Source organism: Euwallacea fornicatus, chromosome 20, assembly GCF_040115645.1.
Source record: "Euwallacea fornicatus isolate EFF26 chromosome 20, ASM4011564v1, whole genome shotgun sequence".
NCBI classification, from domain to species: domain Eukaryota; kingdom Metazoa; phylum Arthropoda; class Insecta; order Coleoptera; family Curculionidae; genus Euwallacea; species Euwallacea fornicatus.
The window spans coordinates 1,591,511-1,614,585 of record NC_089560.1 but is presented as its reverse complement, the minus strand read 5'-3'; the positions used below and the strand labels follow the sequence as shown (position 1 = coordinate 1,614,585).

At 34.4% G+C, this 23,075-nt stretch overlaps 3 protein-coding genes across 26 annotated transcripts in view; 1 reads left to right on the top strand and 2 right to left on the bottom strand.

The window, feature by feature from the left end:
- Positions 1-564: 564 nt before the first annotated feature.
- LOC136345570 (meiosis-specific nuclear structural protein 1-like) lies at positions 565-3,951 on the bottom strand. Its single transcript, XM_066294048.1, has 8 exons — positions 3,503-3,951; positions 2,740-3,019; positions 2,197-2,320; positions 1,894-2,148; positions 1,616-1,834; positions 1,255-1,458; positions 881-1,065; positions 565-822 (listed from the first exon to the last, which is right to left on the bottom strand). The coding sequence occupies exons 2-8, from the start codon at positions 2,928-2,930 to the stop codon at positions 690-692; spliced, it is 1,311 nt and encodes a 436-aa protein (XP_066150145.1). The 5' UTR covers positions 2,931-3,019; positions 3,503-3,951; the 3' UTR covers positions 565-689.
- A 3,803-nt stretch (positions 3,952-7,754) lies between these two features.
- LOC136345565 (cytochrome P450 9e2-like) lies at positions 7,755-9,756 on the top strand. Its single transcript, XM_066294015.1, has 7 exons — positions 7,755-8,017; positions 8,074-8,240; positions 8,297-8,468; positions 8,527-8,686; positions 8,759-8,906; positions 8,967-9,209; positions 9,264-9,756. The coding sequence occupies exons 1-7, from the start codon at positions 7,809-7,811 to the stop codon at positions 9,722-9,724; spliced, it is 1,560 nt and encodes a 519-aa protein (XP_066150112.1). The 5' UTR covers positions 7,755-7,808; the 3' UTR covers positions 9,725-9,756.
- Positions 9,757-10,645: 889 nt separating this feature from the next.
- The window catches only part of bru3 (bruno 3), a 457,921-nt gene continuing 445,491 nt past the window's right edge, over positions 10,646-23,075 (bottom strand). For all 24 annotated transcript variants that reach the window (XM_066294016.1, XM_066294020.1, XM_066294017.1 and 21 more), the window contains one exon: positions 10,646-23,027. In XM_066294016.1, the coding sequence (XP_066150113.1) occupies positions 22,900-23,027 (128 nt within the window). In that variant the 3' untranslated portion in view covers positions 10,646-22,899. The remainder of the gene's footprint in view (positions 23,028-23,075) is intronic.

Sequence of the window (23,075 nt, the reverse complement as noted above, 5' to 3'; positions counted from 1 at the left end):
TCATTTTTGATTCTGGACATCCAATATTTTAAGATTCCATATAGGAGAAATTGTATTCGTCGCAATGTCAAGAAGATAATATAATCAGTCAGAAATTAAGCCAAATAATACATTATTCTCTTATTGCTTTTAACATTTGTTTTTATGGTTTTGGAAGTTTAATTTTCCTTTTAAAGGGTATAATGACAAACATATTCAGTTCTAGTAATTTGCGATAAAGTTCCAGTGCGGCAATAAGTACAAGCTAGTACAAATTGTTTAGCAACATAATAATACTAGACATACCTACCTATATAAATAATGTAGACAGGGCATCAATTTATGAGAGGAATATTTTTCAAACCCCATGACTTTAGCACCCCATTAATCAATTTTATTCTTGTCTCTAAATGAGGCACAAGGTAGCATATAAAAATTGGAATTCGTCACAATGCCAAAAACATAGTAAAGACCAGTCAGAATATCATTTTTTAAAACCTATTTTTAACATTTGCCTTATTAATTTTACATCCTTGAAAATTGGGTTTTCCTTATAAAAAATATAATGAAATAAAAGTTCTGCTATTAAATTTGGACACTTTAATAATAATTCACAAAGTATTTCATCACATCAATTTTCAGATCGTATAAAACAAATTAAGAAAATAAACATCATATCCTCTATAGCTAGCGACTTAGGTAGTGCAGTTTCAAGAATCGTCAATATAATCTACCAAATGAGACAAATCTTCTGGTTTGAGTATTCCTTTTGGCAAATAACCAACAATATTTCGCAGGTGCTTCTTAAGCAAGGAGATTCTCTCTTCTTCAATAATTTTCTTTCTAATGAAGGAAAAAAAGATAAGTCAGCAAAGAAGCTATTAAGGAAAGCTGATCTTACCTATTTTCCATTTCTTTTTCTTCTTCCTCCTGCAGCTTAAGCAAATGCTGCATTTCTTCTGCTCTCCTCTGTCTCCTGTCAACCATCATCTGCTCCACTTCTCTTCGCAGTTGCAACATCTTCAAGCGTTTCTTCTGGGCAGACATTTGTTCCAGTTTTTGGTCTTCAGCCAATTTCTCCAACAACTTTATATCATAAATTCATTGTAAGATTAATTTAAAAAACACACTATGTTGTTTTTTGCGTAAAAATCTCTCAAGTCATAGAAACTCTATTCCTAACAAATTGATTACATATAGTAAACGAAAGAATAGAACATTTTTTATTTCCATGTCTTGTAGAAATGATGTGGTAAGAAGTAAGGAGATTCTTGCCTGCTCTTTGTATTTTGCGTCTTCAGCTGCTGCTTGTCTCAGGCGATCCTCTTTCTCTTGCAACTGGGCAGATAGAGACTCTCTCACTTCAAATCTTTGTCGAATTTGCTTTTCCACCTCTTGACGGTGTCGCAAATCTAAAGCTTCTCTCTGCTCTTCCAGTACTAGTTCTTGAAGAATATCTTCTCGCTCCTTTTTCTTTATCTATTAAAATTCAAGAATCACAGTAGATGTTTGTATGTACAAGAATATTGATGTGCTTTGGTTGCCATTACAATTTTGGCACATCAATCATTTAAATCATATAGCTGTAGTTTTGGAATTTTTTAAATTGAAAAATAAAAAGATTAAAGGCACTCACGGTTTCCATGTAAATTTGTTGGGCCAACTTTTCTTTGATCTTTGCTTTGACCTCTTCACGGCGCTTTCTTTCTTCGAGTCGCATGGAAGATTCCGCGCTCTTCTTCTCAAGAAAGTTCAATATTTTTTTATTTTCATCTTCAATATCCTTCATCTTTTTCTGTTTCCACTGTTCTTGGGCAATTTTGAAGGCCATCATTTCCTCCCGAGTTTTTTTCATCTAATTTCCAAAAAATCTTTAAATAAATCTGATAAAACTTTTTCTGAATGTCAGCTCACCTTACTCATTCTTTCTTGCATCTCCTGAACATCCTCATCATGAATTCTTTGAATAATATTATCTATCATTTTCTTTTCCCTGAGGAATTCTTCATAAAGATAACGCTTGGACTCTTCTCCTAAAATTATTTGTTCCTGCAGTTCTTTCTTGTATTGAGCCTTCTTTATTATGTCCTCTTCTGCTAACCTTCTCTTTAATTCTTCCTCCTTTATTTGTACTTTTAGTAGCTTTTCTCGAGTATGCCTTTCCTGAATCTTTAATAAAATCCATTAAATGAAACTAAGGAATATTAAAAAGAATACCTTTTCATTTATCTTTTCAGCTTCTTTTTGTGCAATTTGTGCAGCCAATTCTTTGTTGACATAAGCAGTTTTTAGTTTCCTTTCCAAGTCCCGTAATTCATGACTGTTCTCGCGAAGTTGCTGCCTAAAGGATAATAAAATGAATGCCTAGCCATGTCAAAAAAAGCTAAGATATTCTATGGACAACAAAAGGAAAAAGTTAGCACGAAAATATGAAAAATAAAACCCAAACAAATAAAACATATATTTAAAATCAGATTTTTATTCAAAGAAAAGTTTGTTTCCATAATTGAGAGATCTGAAGCTTTTCTGAGTGTAGGAAATGAAACTATATAAGTGAATTTCATGAATTTTCTGAACAGAATTCGTCAAGAGAGGCCTGTGGAAAGTACCAGGAAAGACAAGAGAATGAAATAAACATTAACACTGTAGATTTCATACATTTTTGACAAAACTGACTCTCTTTGAATAAATAAGGAACATGAATTTCCTCAATAAGTAAATAAATAATTGTAGTAATATTGTAATAAACATTGTGTTTACCTCAACTTAAGTTGCCTAAATTCCTCAATTCTCGTATTACCCAATTTTGTAGGTAAATCATTCATGTGATCATATTGAATATCATTGGGAACAATTTGGTAGTTTTGCTTTTGCATTCTCTGTTGGTCTTCAAATTGTTTCTGTATATTCATGAAAGAAACGGAAGTTTCATCAAGCGTTTTTCCTTCCATTTTAAAGTCATTTAAATGAAATATGTCCTTGTTTTAGTGATTTAAGGGGTGCATTCCATTGTGACTCTTTTTTCTTCTTTAAATAACTCCTAGAAGATTGTATCGTAAGAGTGTTTTCTGGCTGTTTCTATACATGAGTCTGTTGCTACAAGACTTTCTGATCAAATCAAAGACCCAGTAGAGTAAAAAAATTAGACCATCTTCACATAACACATTTTTTTATATTCACTGAAAATTCGAATTTCTTTATCCCGACAAAATTATTAGGTGAGGGCAAGTAATAGAGACGATTTCAAAGTATAACAACATTATATATCATAATATAGCACCTATAACATCTGCAACAATCAAGCCAAAACCACTCGTTTCCAGAAATTGCACTGTCCATATCTAATTTGTATTGATCAATGTTGAAGAGAACTAGTTGTCAAGAAATGTGGGGGTAATAAGATACCGTACACCCCCCTTGCAGTACCATTTGCAAAATGATCTTTATGTTCATCTCACAGTAGCCTTCCCAGACTGACGGATCGTTTGTGTATTATTTGTTTTAAAATGTGTATTATTTTTACCTTAACACAACTGGGTTGATGATGGAATGTGTAACTCTTGGTTTTTCCAATTTTGTAGTCTCCTTAAATAGTGATATTGCGTAAATATAACTAATGGGAAAGGATGAAGACAATGGTTGAGTATTAATTGCAATAACTACGAAAAAGGGCTAATTTTAATGTAAAAACTGATATACTAAACTGGAAAAATAATAAAATGAAGAGTTTGTTTACATGTCTCCTGTTACATTCGATACATGTTTTGAGGTTAGAATAGAAAATTGCCTTAAGTTATAAATATGAGAATTCAAGAGTGAGAAAGAATTCCTTGAAAAGCTTTGAAAAAACCTAAAGAAACCACCCTACAAGCAATTCGTGAAAAGGGACACTGTTACATAACGTTAGCAGTCCAAACATCTATGACCATAATAATTCCATATATCTTTACTGTTAATTTGAATTATTTTTTTACTTAGCCCTATAGAGTCTTTAACGAGCAAACTGAGCGTTGTGCGAAAGAAGAAATCTCCCCTGTTTAATCTCTAATAATTAACGATACCTACAGATGGCGATATGCCTCACATGCGATGGCATTGTAATGTACTTTTTAAAGTCTATCGTGCGTCTATGTGAAAATAATAAGCTTTGTAATAATAAAATTTTATAAGTAAGTGTTTGCGACAATTCTGAGCTTGACAACAGTAGCATAGAGCAAAATTATCATATACAACACTAGTTTTATGGTGATCAAATTTTAAGATAAAGCTCACATTTTAAACATTTTTTCTTGCCACATTTTTTGTCGACAAATGTAAACGTCGTAAAACCAATGACATACAGTGGTAGACAAAAGTATTGGCACAGCATATATTTTCTGAAATAGAGCCATATACGTCATAAAGAAAAAAAGATATGTGTCATACTAATAATGTTATATTATACCTTCAACCTGTAACTTGATATCTGATGCAAAGTTAAATTTAAAACGTTAATGTGGAAAATATTTTATTACAAAGAAGAGTAACTCGTAATTTTACGCGGACAAAAGTATTGGCACAACGACATAAAAGAATGGTACTAAAATAAAATTAATATTTTGTCGATAGACCTTTCATTTTTATAACCTCCCGAAGTCGTCTTTGCATAGAGTAAACTAATTTTCGAGTATATTGTTCATTTATAGAATTCCATTCTTGAAGAATATCTTTAAGTTGGTTTTTATTCGAAAAATGGAGCGTTCTGATGCTTTTCTGCTAAGTCGTTCCATAAATTCTCCATCAGATTCATGTCTGATGAGTGAGGGGATGTGGCTAATTGATGGGGATCTCGGTTAACTATCCATTATTTAATGACATAAGTCGTGGCTTTAGATCATTATCCTGTTCGAAGTAGTGATCATTAACTATATGCAGCTTTTCAGTACTCTGTCTTAAATTATTTTGTAAAATGTTTAAATAAACCATTTTATCCATTATTTCGTCGATAAATATCAAATTTTCAACACCCTCTGCAATTAAACAACCTTAAACCAACATACTGCTTCCCTCATACTTAATGGTTTGTCTCAAATTTTTAACATTAAGCTCAGTACTTTGATCTCCACACTAAAGATTTTCCGTCTCAATGAAAAATGTTGAATTTGCTCTCGTCTGAAAAAATAACTTTTTTCCAGAACTCATTTGATCGATTTACATATTGATTTGCAAAATGTAACTGCTTCCTCTGATTTATTTGACTGATGTACTGTTTTTTCGTAGCAACTTTAGCTCTCTAATCGGCCCTATGCAACATTCTTCCAACAGTTTTCGCAGAAACGTCTTTATCTTCATGGCTTTTTAATGTAGACGTAATTTCCAAAGCTGAAGTATGAGGATTTATCTTAATCTGTTTAATAATTTGTTTCACTTCTCTGGCTGACAGCTTTGGTGGCCGACCAGATCGTGGTATATTTTTAAAACCACTGCAGTTTTTAAATCGTTTGATAATGTAGGTTAACTAAACGACTTTTTTCCACTACATTTGCCATTTAGGAATACGATTTTCTATATTACTATAAATTAAGAATTATTTTTGGTCTGGGCTCTGTGGTTTCTTTACCTTTACGATCCATTTTACTTCTAACAACAATCTACAACGCAGACTGATATTCAAACGAAGGTCTTGTATTTGATATTTAGTGACATAAATGTTCAAATAATGCTTTGCAAATGTGTTTTATTTTTCAATATAGTTAAATAGTTAGAAATACTTGGAAGAAAGTATCAACAGCGCCAGTACTTTTACCCCCTTAAAATTGCGAGTTACTCCTGTGTTTGCAATAAAATATTTTCCATATTTGCGCTTTAATTTGTACTTTGATCAGAATTAAAGTTAAAAGGTCAAGGTGTAATGTAACATTATCCGTGTGATACATATTCTTTTTATTTACGAGATCTAAGGCTCTATTTTAAAAAATATATGCTGTGCCAATACTTTAGTCCACCGCTGTATTTCGCAATATATTACAATACACATTTACATATATTTTTTCATTTATTGCAATAATTTTAATCACCAATTAACTTGATTATCAGTTCTGTATGCCATTGAATAAGGACGTAGGTATCTGTATAGTGTACAGGGTGGCCCAGATGGAACAGTCCGCCTGAAATATCTTGAATTGATTTTTTTCTTTGGAAGACCTCAAGACACGTCAATTTTACTCTTAAAGGGGATATTTTTAAATCATAAATTTGTAAGTGTAGAGTCATTCTCCCAAACGAGGTAGCAACCCTTTTAAGAATCTTAAATAGCTCGGAGGGGGTCAAGTGGCAAATCAAATCTAAGATATATCAATTCTCTTTACAAGTATGCTGAAATTTTTTTGCTCCGCCGTTAAATATTGTAAAAAACGGTTTTACCACATTAACGAAATAAATCGACAAAAATCAATTTTTAAATAGTTTTATTTCATTAAGTATTCATATTTTGACCCATTTACTTTCATACAATAATAAAGTTTTTGTTCAACCTCTTCCGGAACATTTTTTAGCATTTCGGGAATACATCATCACATGCTATCACTATTCAGTGGCAAAGATGTTTTTAAGAGGTAGATTTCGTTTCATAAACAACAATTTTTAAATGATCTTATCAGAAAATGTTCAATGGTGTTATATCAGGCGATCTTGGGGGCTATTCACTTAAACCTCTCCTACCAATCTAGTGTTTGGCAAAAAGGTTGATCCAAAAAGTTACTTATGGGAACTTCAATACAAAATATAAAAAATTGGGATTGATCAAAATGCTTTCACTCACCACCCCACAAAATTGCATACGGCGATCTAGATTATCTTTATTGAACTCATGAATGAGATGCATCTTAAAGGGATGGAAATTATGTTTTTCAAGATCCTCTGAATATTACGTGGAATGCCTGACGTTACTTCTAATTTTTGGGTACATGAAATAAACTTTTCCTGATATACATGATCCAGTTCAATATGTCTTAAAATTGCAATCTGCGCCTGCTCGTTGGTAACTGTGTGTCGGTTTTCATATTTTTTGATAGCAACAGATCCAGTTTCCATGAATTTAGATATTAAATTCGTCATGTAGGGATTTCTCAGATTCTTACCGGGATGCCTCCATTAAAAATTCTTGCAGTTTCTCGGGCTATTTCACTGTTTCTGAAATAGATGGTTACAATTTCAATTCTTTCTACAGTGGTGTAAACCATGACGCTTTGAATCATCAGATGAATTGACAAATTCCGTGGTGCAAGTTTGATCAGTGTAAAATCGAAACAAAATTATCCGTTCAATGCTAACAAAACCCATTACTTTATCTTAAGAATTTCATGATAAACATAATTTTTTGTAGTGTTAGTGAATTTCTTATTATAAAGTCTAGGCTATTTTGTTTTCGATTTATTTTACTGATGTTTTACAACGGTATTTTTACAATATTCAAAGATGGAGCAAAAAAATTTCAGCAAATTTCGTAAAAGAATTGAAATACCTTTGATTTGATGTGTTACTTGGCTCCCTGTATAATTCAAGATTCTTGAAGAGGTTGCCACCCCGTTTAGGGGGATGATTTTACATCTACGAATTTATGATTTAAAAATGTCTCCCTTAAAAGTAAAATTCACGCATTTGGGGGTTTTCCATAGAAAAAAAATCCATTCAAGGTAATTCAGGTGGACTGTTTTAAATGGGCTACCCTGTATTGCTTTACTATTACTACTTTATATATAATTATATTTGAGATACCTCAACAAACAAGCCATAATATTTGTGCTTTCTCTTCACGAGTACTTTCTAATATATATATATATTTTTTGGAAATGTGGACCATTTTAACGTTAATACTCTTAATTATTTTATGGTATCTTTTGATCAATCCTTTATGTCATTGGAAAAGATTGGGAGTATTCCAAACCAAGTCCCCATGGATGATATTGGGTGATAGCTGGAGGAAAATGTCATTCATAAGAGGACCATCTGCCTTTTTCGACTTTGTAAAATGGTGCACGGAGGGCTGTAGGGCTACAGGGTTAGTGCATTTCATACTTCTTTGTGATTAAACTTTAGCACAAACTACGTATACAGATACATGGGCATATATGATTTTGCAATACCAGTCCTCTGCATAACTGATCCCGAGCTGATTAAAACGATAACTGTAAAAGACTTTGAGTATTTCACTGATGTTATGCCGTTGAATATCAATTCTGAATTAGATTGTTTGCTGGCTGGGAATTTGCTATTTTTAAATGGTTTGGATATGGTATATTTAATACCATGAAATTGCCATTACGGAAATGATTTGTAGGAAAAAAATGGAAATCGACAAGATCCATGGTAAGCCCTATATTAACTAGTAAAAAATTAAAGTTTTTGTGGCAATTCATAGCGGACGAAACCACAGACTTAGTAGATTATCTCTTAGAAAAGACTTTTGATGTTGGTTATATTGAAATTGAAATGGTAGATTTGTTTTTAAGGTAATAGTGACTTAATCCAGTTACTTTTAAGCACTGTCTATCAGAAAGTTTTTTTTAGATATGTGAGTGATGTCACAACTAATATTGCCGTTGGTATCAAGATAGATTCCTTGAGGGATAAAAACAATGCCATTTATAAGTCAGCTTTGGCTTTTGCCAACGTCAATCTGGAAGGGCTGTCCAGTTTAATGCTCAAATTTTTTCCTAAGCTTTCAAAGGTTCTTTCATTTCTCCCTAGATTTAACCTAACTTTAGATTAGAGAAGAAATCTCCTTATCGCACACTTGTAGCTTTTAGGTATAAGAATTCTTGACCAAAAATTAATCCTCCCCTTAATGGAAGCCTACAAAGAAGCTGTCCGACTAAAGATTAATAATCAAGTTAGGAGAAATGACGTTGTTGATTCGCTTTTGGACATTATTAGTGAAGAGAATACAGGTAATTACCTGTCAATTGACCATATCTGATAATATGGAACGTAAAATACTTCTTAAATAGATGAAGAGAGCTTATCAACAACTAACATGACATTCTGGGATGTTGTTGGTGTTGCAGCAGACTTTTTTTTGGCTGGTCTTAACTCAATGTCTTCAGTTTTATCATTTGGGGCATATGAACTGGCTTTTAATAAAGATGTGCAGGACAAGCTGCGTCTGGAAATTAATAAGTGTGTTCAAAATCACGATGAAATCACTCGGGAAGTTATTCAAGACATGGAATATATGGATATGGTAGTGTCTGGTTAGTTTCCCTTAAAGATTAAAAGGTATTTTTGTTTGGTAACATTTTTTATAGAGCTTTTGAGGAAGTGGCCTCCCTCACTTGCCACAGATCGAGTGGTTGTGAAACCATATAATTTGAAGCTGGGAGAAAATACCGTAAAATTAGATATAAAGCAAAGAATCACAATTCCAATCTTCGGTTTGCATCGCATGCCAGAGCATTTTCCAAATCCAGATAAATTTGATCCAGAAAGATTCTCCAGTGAAAACAGAACTAAAATTAATCCTTATACTTATATTCCATTTGGTAAAGGTCCAAGAGTTTGCTTAGGGATCCGATTAGCTCTAATGAATATCAAGCTCGTCCTTTTCCATTTATTACGAAATTTTGAGTTGATGCCCTCAACCAGAACACTGAGTTCTATAAAGATTAAAGCAACGTTGACACAATATCAAATAGGAGAAGGATGTTGGATAACCATGAAGCGCATCGAAACGACTTGTTGCGACACTGAAAGATGCACACATTTGTAACAATATAACAATATAGTATATGTATATTTTTACCTTTGTGATTTTGTTAATATTAGGGTGAACTTAAGATGACATGAATTTTATCATTAAGGTCCCCTAAAGCGAACCAAAGTAGGTTTTAAAAATGTTTGGATGAAGCATCAATTTGCTTATTTTTCTTGAAAGTCGCTGCTTCACATTTTTTTACGCCTCCTGTAGCGTTAATCACACTGTGATGGTTAGACGCCATAATGCTGCATTATTATAGTGGTACCGATGTGGTGCTTTTGAAAATTGGCTTCAACGATATATAACAAATGAGTTCAGAAAACTCGTTATTACTGAAGAAATGAATTAAGAGGGTTATTAAGCGAATTCAATGTACAACTGGAGTAAAATTAAATAAAAAGCAAAACATTTTAATTCCCATCTTCGTTCTGCTTCATATGGCAGAGTATCGTCTAAATCCAGAGAAGACTGATACTGCAAACTTTTTCAGTGAAAACAAGACTAAAATTTATTCTCGTGCTCACGTTCCATTCGGTACTTATCTCAGATTTTGCATTGGGTGTCGATTTGTTTTTCATGAAGGTGAAACTTGTTATTTTTCATTTATTGAAGAATTTCGACCTGGTACCTTCGAGCAGAACATTGAATCCACCCGAGGTTTCATCGGCATCTACAAAGTTTCAAATGCAACGAGGATGTTGCATAGGCATGAAGCATATAAAAGTAGCACATGCTCTTACGCTGCAAATTACATAAATTTGTAAATAAACACTGTGAAGAAAACTGTTTTGTTGATAGTCAACTATGACTTGACCACGATCATGATTCACCAGTACTAAAAGGGACAATATAATAAGTAATACAATTTTGCAGAAGGTCCCATCCAGGCTTCATTAGGGCAAAATAACAGAAATAAAAAATGTAAAGCATAGATTGCGTTATAATTAACTTTATTCATTTATAATTCTTTTATAAAGTTTTATATGAACTTGAATAGCTTGCCAAATGAGTAGGATACTCGCGAATGGCATTATTTATTATAATAATTTATCTTAATAAATTCATGTAATTTTAATTTATATAGTCGTACGAGCGAGGGCGCCGCATCCCACCCACTTGGGAGTTAAAAAGTTAGTAATAGTAATAAATATAATAAATAATACGATTTAAAGTTTCCAATTATTCTGCTAGAGTAAAGTAGAGATTATGTGAGTGGAGGGGTTGGGCCCACATGAATACTCCTTACAGAGGCCCTATAGGGCGTACTAGGTAAGCCATATGGGCACCATTGTCGTCAAAGAAGTATCATCAGTATGTAAACATTAGAATTATATCGAGTAGTGGATTGTTAAAAGGTACAAAGTAACATTTCTTTTTGTATATCGACAATGTAAATATAAAACACCAGCAAAATTGACAATGTAAAAAAAATAGTGATAAGTATTATGTTACGTTATCTTCATACATGGCTAGAAAGTGTCACGCATTCATTGTCTAAATATAATCATATGTTTTTACAGTACTGAATTACAAGTTAGCAGATTATAAATGTTATATTCTTGTCGTTTTTAATCTACTTTAATAGAATACAATAATAATCATAATAATTTATCATTAAATTTAGTAAAATGTAATAAAATTCATGCAACAAAGTATGGCTATACACTTTCGAAGGACTAAAGGGGCCAAACCTTGCACGAGCTCCGGAGCAACTTTACCAACACGACATTAGTAACAGACCTAAGTACAACAAACTTGTTTTATCACATTTTTCTTTGTGAATTGCATTATTATTACAAATACAACAATGGTAATAATTGTAGATAAAAAACTCAAACAAATATTCCCTATATAAAGGACAATTTCCTTAATAACAAGAAAAACCTCCTTCGAAGCCAGTGCAAAGCTTTGTGACCCTTTCAGGGCCCCTTATTAAGAATTTCTTTCGTCTTGGTTATATTTTAGTATGTATAGTTATAGCGGGGGGTACTCACGAAGTAGATAATACTGCATAATATAGAAGATAACAAAATAAATAGCAAATTTAATAACAAGCAAAGTGCTCTAAAGATGCAGCTGAAAGCTGTCAATAATACTTTGGTATGGGACTTAACTACTAAACATATGGCGCAGCTCCCAGCTACGGCAATAGGGCTTCTTAAATTGCTGCTAACTATGTATAGCGCTCTTAAACTAAAATAAATACTAATCATAGAAGACAAAAAATATAAATTAAATAGAAAAATATTGGTTATACCCCTATATATCTATTGAATGCTTCTTTAAGTACTTGGCGACTAGAAAATGTTAAAAGTATATAGCACAGCATTTAGAAATTGTACAAGTTCCCATCTACATTAGACAAATTCGTGATATGAAGCAAAAATTCGATACGCAAAACATGTTAATGAGCATGACTAGATTAGATTATTCGTACCGCGATTCGGTCAAAAGTGTGGGTTTGGTCCCAGCATTGGGTCTGTTGGGCTACAGCATGCGAACAAGGAATTTAAGTCTCGGATCATGCTTGACTAGAATAACAGAAACGATATCGAAGCATGAGTACCACGGTGCTCTGCAAGGAAACGTAGGTTTATGCGCATAAGAACAAAATGCTATTGTCAGGTTCACAAGGACTGTTTGAAATGTGGAAATTTAACTGAGGAAAGTTTGTAGGATGTTTGCATTAAGTTCTCTGGTGATCTTTGCTAAACGCATTATTTCAGTGCGAAATTGGAAAGGAATTTGAATGTCGACGTCCTAAGGCGCTGGAAGTACTGAGTTTGGCATAGAGCTGCATAAGTTACATTGTTTAACTCCAACTCTGTCTGCATTTCTAGGCAATAATTTACAACCTCTAAGACCTCAGAAGATTCTAATCTAAGAAATCCTGCTCCTCCAATGACGCCAAGGATAGTTAACTGTATCAACCAGCAAACGTGCAAAAATCGAAGAAATTTGCATGTAAGTCTCCGCATATACTAATCTTAATGAAATTTACGATGCACGTCACGAATTGCCTTCTGGGCAGTTTGTGACGTATACACAATACAAGATTGCAAACGTGACGGAATAAAATTTCGGTAAAATTGTTAAAGTTTGGTCTGCCAATGAAAATGCAATGAAATTTTTTTTATCTTATTTTACCCTGAACCTGAACTAACACTAAAATATAGCAAATATTGGTAAATTCAAATTTTATTATCGTCAGGTTGGCGATACCGCATCTTAATTTACGACGTTGCTGTTAGAATTTCGTTACTTATCACCGCCTTTCGAGCAATTTAATTTTTTTCTGGCACTTTCAACTTACGACTCCAGATTGTAGTGATTTCGATGATTCAGATAACTGAATGTGTTCGAGTTTTATGTCTGCATATAATATGTTCTTGTTTTAAATATTTCACTCTTAATTTCCAACTTCAATTTTCGCTCTTATTATTTCAAAATGTGTGACGTGCATTGAAATTTTTTCTGCGAATAGTGTATGTCCCAAGGGCTCAGTTTCTCTATATTATTTGGAAGTTAAGAGAAAATGATCTAGACTTTTAAAAAAATATTTGAAATTGTGAAACAATTCAGAGAGACTCTTGTGACATGCTTCTTAGCCAAAATAGCTACAAAACGCATTTTTTTGACATATTTGTTTGTCTCTCCTTGACTTAAACTACGATATTTCTGAAGAAAAACTGAACAAACCTGAATGCCCCAATTACCCCAATCAATAATCATGCAAAACTGGATCAAATTTAACGTATACCTCACATTTCATAGCCTATATACAGTAATGAACAAAAGTACATGGGAAAATAAGAATCTTTTTTTTAATCTTTTAGAAAATGAATTTTAATTTCCTTGTTTTATAGATAAATTCTATGATCACAAACCGAAATTTTTAGTTTGTATTTAGAATGTTTATTTAGAGTTTTTTGTAAAAAAATGGCTTATTAAAAGAATTCAGGTTTTTGTTTGGGCCAACATATATAGAGAGCCATTTTGTGCTGATTTCTTGCTGAGGAAACATCATTAAATTTTCGTTTCCCGATTTACACGTGTATTTCACGATGCCGCGAAAACCACAAATTACTTTTTAAATAAAAACTAAAATTATTCAGTTGCATAGCGAAGGTTTGCGACAAGTGGATGTCGTAAAAACTTAAAATCTCAGACTTAAAGTAGTTTGGAGAATTATCAACAAATATAAGCAAAAGGGCAATTGAAGATTCCCGAAGAAGTGACCTGTCTTAAAAAATGGCAGCTAGAACTATTAGGTTGATCTAAGCTATCTCATCTAAATGTCGGTTTAAAACTATTAAAACAAGGTTGGACGATTTTAACTTGTTTACACATCGTCCCAGGAAAAATCCATTGCCGTCCAAAACGAATCGGAATTTAGAATTTGCACACAGCCATTAACACTGGATATTTAATGACTGGAAGATGTGTTTTTCCAAAGAATCGAAATTTAATATAATTGGATCTGATGGCATTAACCGTGCGCAATGTCTACCATTAAGCGTGGCGATGGATCTCTGATGACCTGGGGTGTTTTTCCGGATTTGGGATAGGTTCAGATTGAAGGCATCGTGGCCAAATTTATGTATAGGGATGTAGTAAAAAATGTTCTGCTACTGTGTTTAGATAATCATATGGTGCTGCGTTGCACTTTTCAACAAGATAATGCCTTCTAATATGTCGAAACTGACAAAAACCATTTTTGTGCGACTAGAAAATACGACTTTTTAAATGACCATTATAGTATCCCGATTTAAGTCCTATTGACAACATATGAGTTCACTTGAAGCGATTAATTAGGACTAGAAACTACTCAAATAAGGTTGGACCTTTCCACGTTTAGGAGAAAAATGGCACAACATTGAAAGCTCTTAGATCAGCAAACTTCTGGAACTAATGCCAAGAAAATGACAGGTAGTGATTCAAAATAATGGTTACGCTACTGAATATTAAACTAACTTACATTCGAAAAACATTTTTAGTTTCAATAGTCAAGGTGGTGTTTTTAGATTAAATAGTTTCAGATTTGTCTATATACTTTTGTCAATTACTGTATATCCGTAGAACTCGAATTTTCCATATTTGAAAGTAAACGAAAAATGTCTTAAACGTGCCATTCATGATTCAACTCCGCAGTTTATTTTCACCGTACGGTAATATAGTATAAACTTGTTGAAAATAGGGCCGCTCCTCATCCAAGCTCAGAATTCAAAAGTTCTAAAGAGCTACGAACGCTTATTCAGGTATTCAAGTCTATCGTAAACGAGAACACACAATCAAACATTCATCCAATAGGTTTTAACTGCGGTCCAACACAATTACGCCGTATCTAGCAAAGTCACACTACGGTGTAGAACTATGAGTGATCACATTTTTTGCCTCTAGTTTGATCTTCCCCTTTGAGTACATGAAGACGGTGCAAAATTCAATTTTAAACTTACTGATGCCAATTTCTACTAACAGCGATAATCTTTGAATCTTACGTTACCAATATTGTGGGCCAGGAACTTGCGAAACCGGGCCATTAGAGATACTAACGCAAACGACCTATCATATGCTCCCCACATATTTTCACAATGACGAATAGAGCTTTCCTCAGTAAAATCTCGTTTTTCAAACTATTTGATAAATTCGTTACTTAACCGTTTTCATCGAAAATAAACTTCCAGCATTCTAACACGTTCCTTTCACCTAATAATAGTTGCCATACTTTTCTTATATAAATAGTAAGTATAAATAAGGTACTAGTCCTACAACCTAGTGTCTAAAAGTCTACTAAGTAGCTATCAAATAATAATGGTTCCATATAAATTTTTGGGGACATGATATATTAGGCTGGTATGTAATATGTGAATGGCAGGGTTTGGAAAAAGTCCTCGGCGTGAGGATGAGTTAAGCGCTAATTACATTTAAAAGAGAAAACTTACAGCGGAAGTTGACGGCTAGAGAACTTTTTTGGTAGTAACGGACCCCGATAAAATAAATAGGTATGTATTTACAGTGATGAGATGAATCTACTATTATTTATATGTATACGTCTCAAATCTAGGCTGTTAGTTGTGGTCTCCGATAGTCCTAGTTAAAAAGCATTTTAGTGGCTGCAAATAGTATAGGAGCTTGTATAGATTGATAATCTAAGTATACATATAAACACACGAGGTCTGAAAATTTGGCGAACGAGGCGTGGTAAAAATTGTCGGAGACGCGAAGATTCAATGACCGCCTCCCTAAATGATGATCCTTTTACAATAAATAATTGCAAAACATACCCTGTATCCTTTAAATCACGATCGCATATTTTATAAAACGAATTTTTACAAGTGGGTAGAGACCATGCGTTTGACAAAACGAATATTTTACAGATTGGACATCTATAGGCCATATTCTCAGGTGCTACCCTCTTGCCGTCGGTTTACACCTATCGGCTTTTATGCGAAAGCTCAAGGTTCCCTAAATTGAAGCTTTTATTTTTGAGCAAACCGAGATGGCCAGGTTTACTCCCCCTCTGAGAGCGCAACTGGCCAACCCCCTCTGCAATGGACTTACTATACGAATTTACACTCTAGTTTTAATATTTATTTGGCTCTAATATCTAACTTAGAAATCCCGTCTTCAACGACCTGCGTGTGCGCTACTTTAATAGTCACTTTGTGCTCGTCCATTCCGTGCGCGCGTGCGCCTTTGTACTATTCTATATAACTTAGCCATCCCTCCCTTACGCAAGTAGGTATAATGATAATGTAATAATACTGAATGATGCAAAAAACCGTAAACAGCAAAATCGCATTCTCAAAAATTTAGTCTAGTGTGTATGTAGTAGGTATCTTATAAAAAATATCTAAAGCTCGTTATATACATCTTTTCAAACGTCCTATGTATAAACTAGCAGCGCTAGAATTTAGGTAACCGAACGCTTTCTACACTGTTTAGACGTCTTTTATAACAGATTGGGAATAACGAAGGTGTGTTTTAGAAGTAAAAGAGCATTTGGGAGGGTTTCCGAATGGTATGTTATTAAGGCATTCGAGACACCACGATATTTCTCAACATCTTTTACCTGTTCTTTCGACAGTACTCATGCTCCATTGTTCTGTAGATCAGCTTGGTAGAGTTTATTTTAGAAGTTTAACAACAGCAGTGTAAATATCTGAACATCTATCTATGGGCTCGCGAGATCAAGCTACCCAATGCATCGGTTTTCAATGGAACATCCAGTATTAATACCAAATGCATAATGATTGAGATGCGAGATACGAATGGGAAAAGTGTAGTGGGTTGAAATGGAAGATGGTAAATTAGAGGAAAAGGGGGTGTTCAAAGTCGTATAGAACGCTACCGATTGTGGCAGTGTCTGGACGTGAATCTGAGTGATGCAATTAATACTGAAATTCTTTTGCAAGAAGATATCGGGTAAAGTTGTGTGTGCATGAAAGAATGCAGTAAAGTGGAGAAGAAATCAGGCTAAAAGAAAAATAATGCCGTCACTTCTTAATAATGCGGTGAGTCTTGTGATCATTTTCTGGGTAGTTAAGGAGTAGTGGCGAAGAAAATAGCAATGGATAGTGATGGCTTTAGGTTGAGGGTGGCCAGAATTCAAAACTTCACGTACCTGAGCAGCAAGTGAGTATTATAAAACAATGAAACTGAAAATCAACGTCTGAGTTTGTCAATGCTTCGGGTTTTAAACACAAAATGGAGACGTTATTTCCCGATAATAAAGATTATAATAAGATTTAGGTTCAAGTTGGGTAGATTGCAGTAATTCGGTTACGAAAGCATCTTGAGTGCATGGAAGAAGGAAATGGAAATGTTTTCTCAGGAGTGCATAAAACAGGCAGGGATAGAAAAAATTGCAGTGATTTAGCGCATTAACAAATTAGAGCTAAGATAAGGCTATAATTGGGTAGATCTAACAGAACGAAGGAAATCTAAAAGATATACAGGATGTTTTCGAAGCTGAAACGTTCACTCTAACAGGATGAACACTCAGGTGAACTATTTGAAATAGAGCAAAATTAAATTGCACGGACGAGTTCAACGTATTGATTTTCTTACATTCCTTTTCTCCCTTCCCTACTCTCCTGACTTAACACCTTGAGATTTTTTCAGGATCTTTATTTATCTAGGTCTGACGAGGGTGTTGAAGATTTGGGTCAGGACCGAAGGGAAAAATGTGACCTCTTGTGAAGGGTGAAGCTCTTGTGAGGAATTTATGTATTGGTTATCTAGCCAATTTTGATCTACGCTGTGAAAAAACACGACAATTTTTTCTTACTTACCGTGTTATGTGAACTTAGCAATAAAAATCAGCACTGACTCACGCTTTAATCAGTGGAATAAATTATCAAATTACAATATCCATGTGTCACTTACAGCAACAGATAATTATTACAACCATCAATGCTCAAGAAATGAAATCTCGGTAGCGATAGAGGCCGATATAGTGATTTTGGACTTCAATCTGATGAAAATGTTATGTGGAATTTCTTCGATGGCCATATAGTCGGTGAATTTCCAAAAGAACCTTTTCGCTTGGTTTTGAAGCGGAACCATGGGACAAACTATGGATATGTGGGTTTCTATATAGTTAGCTTCAATAACAACCGCCAGAACGATGACTAGTAACCTGCTAACAGCTACAGAAAGTGTTAAGAGACTTATCAAAGATATCATCAAGAATTCGAAAGCAGGATTTTTTTATGGGTTTTTACCAGAACGGTGCAATACTTAAGGAATACTCCTCACAAAATGAAAGAGAACCAAGCCAAACGGAACTGGGGAATATATTCTTACAATTCCATGAGGCATTATAGTTAAAGGACTTTTCAAATTTGTGATGATAGAAGGTAATCCATCCTTCTTCCGAGAAGCAAAATCTACCGTAAGTGATGTTACCTTGGTACCACGAAGTGTGAGTGGTTGTGCACAGTATTTTCCACAGACGAGGCTCTTCTATGAGGGTCGCTTTGTGTAGGATCTTCACTCTTCTATTAATGAGAAGGGTACTGAGGGTTCATATTTTCTTTTGTCTAGCTTGAGAGCTCCGTTTTGAGTGGCAGATGCTCCAAAAGTACTATTTTAAAATTTGTAAACAAAATGTCTTGCTAACATATACATTTCGGAAACCCACAGAAGTATGTAGTATAGATTTTCCTGCACAGGACAAAGCTCTAAAAGCATATTGATTTTTGTTTTAAAAATAGGGCTTGGTTAAGTTATTGTCTTGTAACGTTGATTTTAGAACTTGCAACATTAGTAGTTATAGTAAAGCTGTAATAATTAGGTACCACCACTAATGTTGTATTTGGTGAATATTTATGTACATTAAAGCATTACTCTTCTACGAACCGAAAAGAGATCTTTGGCTTGATGATGGTGGATTAGGGCAAAAATTTCAACTAAAGTGTATAACGGTAGTAAAGCTAAAACAAAAATGATATGCTTCTTGGCACTTTTCCGATACTTCTATGCACAAAACTAAAAGTGTGATTCCCTAAAGAAATTTCAGTCGTTCTGTGTAAAAATATTGCACGTAATCTTTCAGCCAACAAACAGAAAAAATGCTTTGTAATAATACATTATACATATCTCTAAATATGTTAATTTTTTTAGTAATAAATAGTATGTTTGCTAAATATATTATGTATGTCTTAATTCTAAAATTAACCCTAAAATGATTCGCTAATAATCAGCGCCCCTCGGGGCTGAATAATTTGACTAGTTAATAACCCGGACGAAATATGAGGAAACCCGTGACGTCATGTTTTATGAACTCAAACTCTAGTCGAGGATATTTACACTTCGCAAACTGAGGGAAACCATAAAACAGGACCTCGCTTGAGATAATTTAGTAAGTCCGACTCGTCCAAGTGCTGCCTTTGCCTAGTCCTGCAAAGCGTAAACTAAGTTCTTTTTATCAACAACTATTTTGGCGGTAACGCTCAACTGGCATTTGATATCTCATCAATATAATAATATAAACCTATAATCAGATAAAATTCATAAACACTCGTGAACGCATTGTTCTAAAATCGATTGAATGGCTATGTTACCATTAGAGGCGATAAGACCGGGTTCACACTGTCCGGTGTGCGCACACTGATGAGGTGAAACGTACAGTGTTGCCGAGTCGGCGCAGTGTCAACTACTCAGGTTTATCAATTGTTTTCTCGCTAACCTAATTTCATACCTAAGTTTAAGAATTTACATGTTCCTTGTCAGTAAATGAACTTTATAGCTGGTACCTGTAAGTACATGCTTAAAACCCTCGCTTTCAAGCATCGAACTTGAAATTCTGTTCAATCACAGAACATGCGCACTGGGCCTTAGATATATATTACTATATTATAACTTTAAGCAATGTCATTTTTTTTTGTTTTGGCAACTTAGAGGGGAGGACTATCAGCGTGCCGAGCAGTTTAATTTTGTTTGGTTACAACAAACACACATTATTTATAAATACTTATAAACATATTAGCGCAGTATTCAAAATAGCAATTATTACACACTGTACGAGAATACAAAACGGCCTGTACAAACAACACTGATTTGTTTAGTAGTCACAGCCCATTTGGAATTTCTCGAATAGTTTGACAGCCTAACTAACGTGTGATAATACAAGCGTATAAGGGATTAAATCTTTTATGACAGTTTTAACATTATTAATTTAGATAAATTTATTGAAAAAAGACACATCAGCAAATTTAAACAATTTGTCAATAGGTTGCTTTGAACTGTGAGTTTTTTCAAATTTTAAAGTGAGCCAAATTACTACATTCTTTGCCAGGATGCTCCTTGGAAAAATGATCAGAAATCTTGAACATATCAATGGATCCATTGGAGCCACATTTCGTTGTTAAAAGCGATAAACATATCTTCCAATGAAAATCGTTCATGACTTGGGGGGCACTAAAATTTCAAAAATTTTATTTATTAGAGAATCACAACGTCATGATGATTGAATTTAAGGGTTTTTCAAGGCGTAGCTCGAATAAATTCAGCATTGGAAAACAGCAGATTTTACCTGGATGTGTATGATACAGGTATCTCCGATTTAAGTGGAAACGTAGTAATTGTAAAAGTTTGAGAAGAATCGCATATGCCTCCAGTAAAGACCAACGAAGTGGGTTCAGACGCTATCGGCCGAAGTGGGCGGAGTCAGTCCAGTGGTACTAAGTCTCTCACGGTTTCAAAATTTTTACTGATATCAGATCTACTGAGAGGTGAATCTTTTTTCCATTTATTTACATTGTCGGTTTTTTTAAAATTTTCACGACCGCCAAGGCAGCGAAATCGGTACTAATCTGAATATTGAAATGGAGACGTTTGCTGGACTGACTCCGCCCACGTCATTCATCAACGTCGCAACCGACTCCATTGCTCTTTGTCGAGGATATATTGAAGCTCATATGGTTTTATTTGCCACTTGCACAATCAATATGTTTCCACTTGGAGTGGTAATGTAGAAAATAAGTTATTGACGTGGTTATGACAAATATGTTCTTCTCGGCAATTTTAGAATCACAATGTCATGATAAAGTTTGCCAAGAGTAGTAATTCGAACATGTAAATATTGTAGCATAAAAACTTTTATTCGCTTCACTTATTCGTGCTTAAAGGAGGTGGCGTGATTTCAACTTCTTGTCAACTACATATAATCTGTTGTGATAGCTCCAAATTCAAATTTCGCCATGGGGTGTGAAACTATAAACCGATACCTAATTGGAGTCTTATTCAGTTTCAATGAAAATCAAACTTATGTGATTATGTAAAGATGGTGTATTCTCTCATATATTAAGACCAGTGCCGAGAAGATTATCCTCAATGTACCGCCAGGCAACGTTATGAAAAATTTACAGGATGTATTTGACACATTCTCTCAGCAAAAGGATAGAGCGAGAATGAACTTAAATGAAGGAAACTCGAATCTAGTCAGGCCCAGCCTGATAGTAACATGTGGTTCTTTTTAGAAGTATTAGCTCTAGTCACATGAGCTATCAGTGTAATGTTCTAGTTTTTATTTTTAATAACTACTAAATCTTGCCGATCCATAGGAGGATTGAGCGATAAATTGGGAAGCCATGTCTACCAAGTTTCAATAGGACTGCTGGTTCATGTGGGCATAGCTTCTCGTGGTATATGTGGATTTGGGAAGCTACGCCTCGGTTTAGTGTAACCACGCCTCTGAAAGAGTTGGAAGGTCCTAGTTGGTATAATTTTAATTGTCCGATTCGTGATTGGCTATATAAATATGATTCGAAGAATAGCATGGTAATCGGTTCGAAAAGGTGCAAAGTAGATATATACGCGACAGCTTGACCAACCCCTTTGAGGGCGTGGCAAAATCTTGAATAGCTTGACCTTGAGGTTAAAGTAATTCGGTAGCAATTTTTTGATTATGCTTTGCGTCACAGAACTATGAAACGTTTCTTTGTAGAAACTTATTATTTGCAGTTGTTGCTCGCTCTTTTCAAATTGGATTAGTTCCGAGCGATTTTAAATTAATTTTCTGGTTAAGAATTACGTAGGTACGTCCCCCGCAAATCGATGAAGGTAGATTTATAGATTTCGCCCACACGTTTTTTCAGTTAACACCAGTAAACGAATAGCATATCATTACAGTCATTTGACTAATTAGAAATCAATTTAATGATCTAATTCTTTATTCTGCGTTTATTTAAAACACTCATTGAAAATCTCATAGAGGTCGTGTCGCTTTAGCCTCGTAGAGTGTCCAATTCATTAAAATCCTCCTTTATTTACACCCATAGACAAATAGAGAATTTCCAGTATTAATGTAGAACCCAACGGTACTAAGAACCCACAACATCGCTATGTCTAAGTCTAAGCATATAATTCGGATTGAGTTAAAGGCTTCGTGGAACAGCGGCGGGGATTCCATACGTTAGGCTGCCAAACCAAATGGAGGTTATTAGAGTCGACACGCTGATACCTCCCTAGTTCGCCCAGAGGCGTATCAGTACCTCAAGACGTTTACAAAATTACCTCTTGGTTTGGATTACATAAATATTTAGCGGTGGTACCTTGGTTAAACGCCTCAAGGTCTTAAGTACGCGCACAACTCGTCATATGATACGTACTCGTACATACTAACTATAGTATACTATGGCGGCTAAAGAGTCTGCGCCACTGACGGCCGGATTATCTCTCTGTTAGTAGGGTCTGCTGGTGTCTTTGGGTCTTTTCAGTTGGACTTTGAGACGTTTCATCCCAATTTGGAACCCGTTCATGGCTTGGATGGCTGTTTGGGCGCTGGTTTGGTTGTCGAACGACACGAAACCTGCAAAACCATCATCCTTGGAGAATTTAATAAAACATTACTTTAACA

Bases quoted from the DNA above. Each gene is read 5' to 3' on its own strand.
- LOC136345565 (XM_066294015.1), top strand. From the start codon at position 7,809: ATGTGGACCATTTTAACGTTAATACTCTTAATTATTTTATGGTATCTT. The intron at 8,241-8,296 runs GTTTGGATATGG...AATGATTTGTAG, and splicing joins GAATTTGCTATTTTTAAATG to GAAAAAAATGGAAATCGACA. The intron at 9,210-9,263 runs GTTAGTTTCCCT...CATTTTTTATAG, and splicing joins TATGGATATGGTAGTGTCTG to AGCTTTTGAGGAAGTGGCCT.
- LOC136345570 (XM_066294048.1), bottom strand. From the start codon at position 2,930: ATGGAAGGAAAAACGCTTGATGAAACTTCCGTTTCTTTCATGAATATA. The intron at 2,321-2,739 runs GTAAACACAATG...ATTATCCTTTAG, and splicing joins TTTAGGCAACTTAAGTTGAG to GCAGCAACTTCGCGAGAACA. The intron at 1,459-1,615 runs GTGAGTGCCTTT...GAATTTTAATAG, and splicing joins AACAAATTTACATGGAAACC to ATAAAGAAAAAGGAGCGAGA.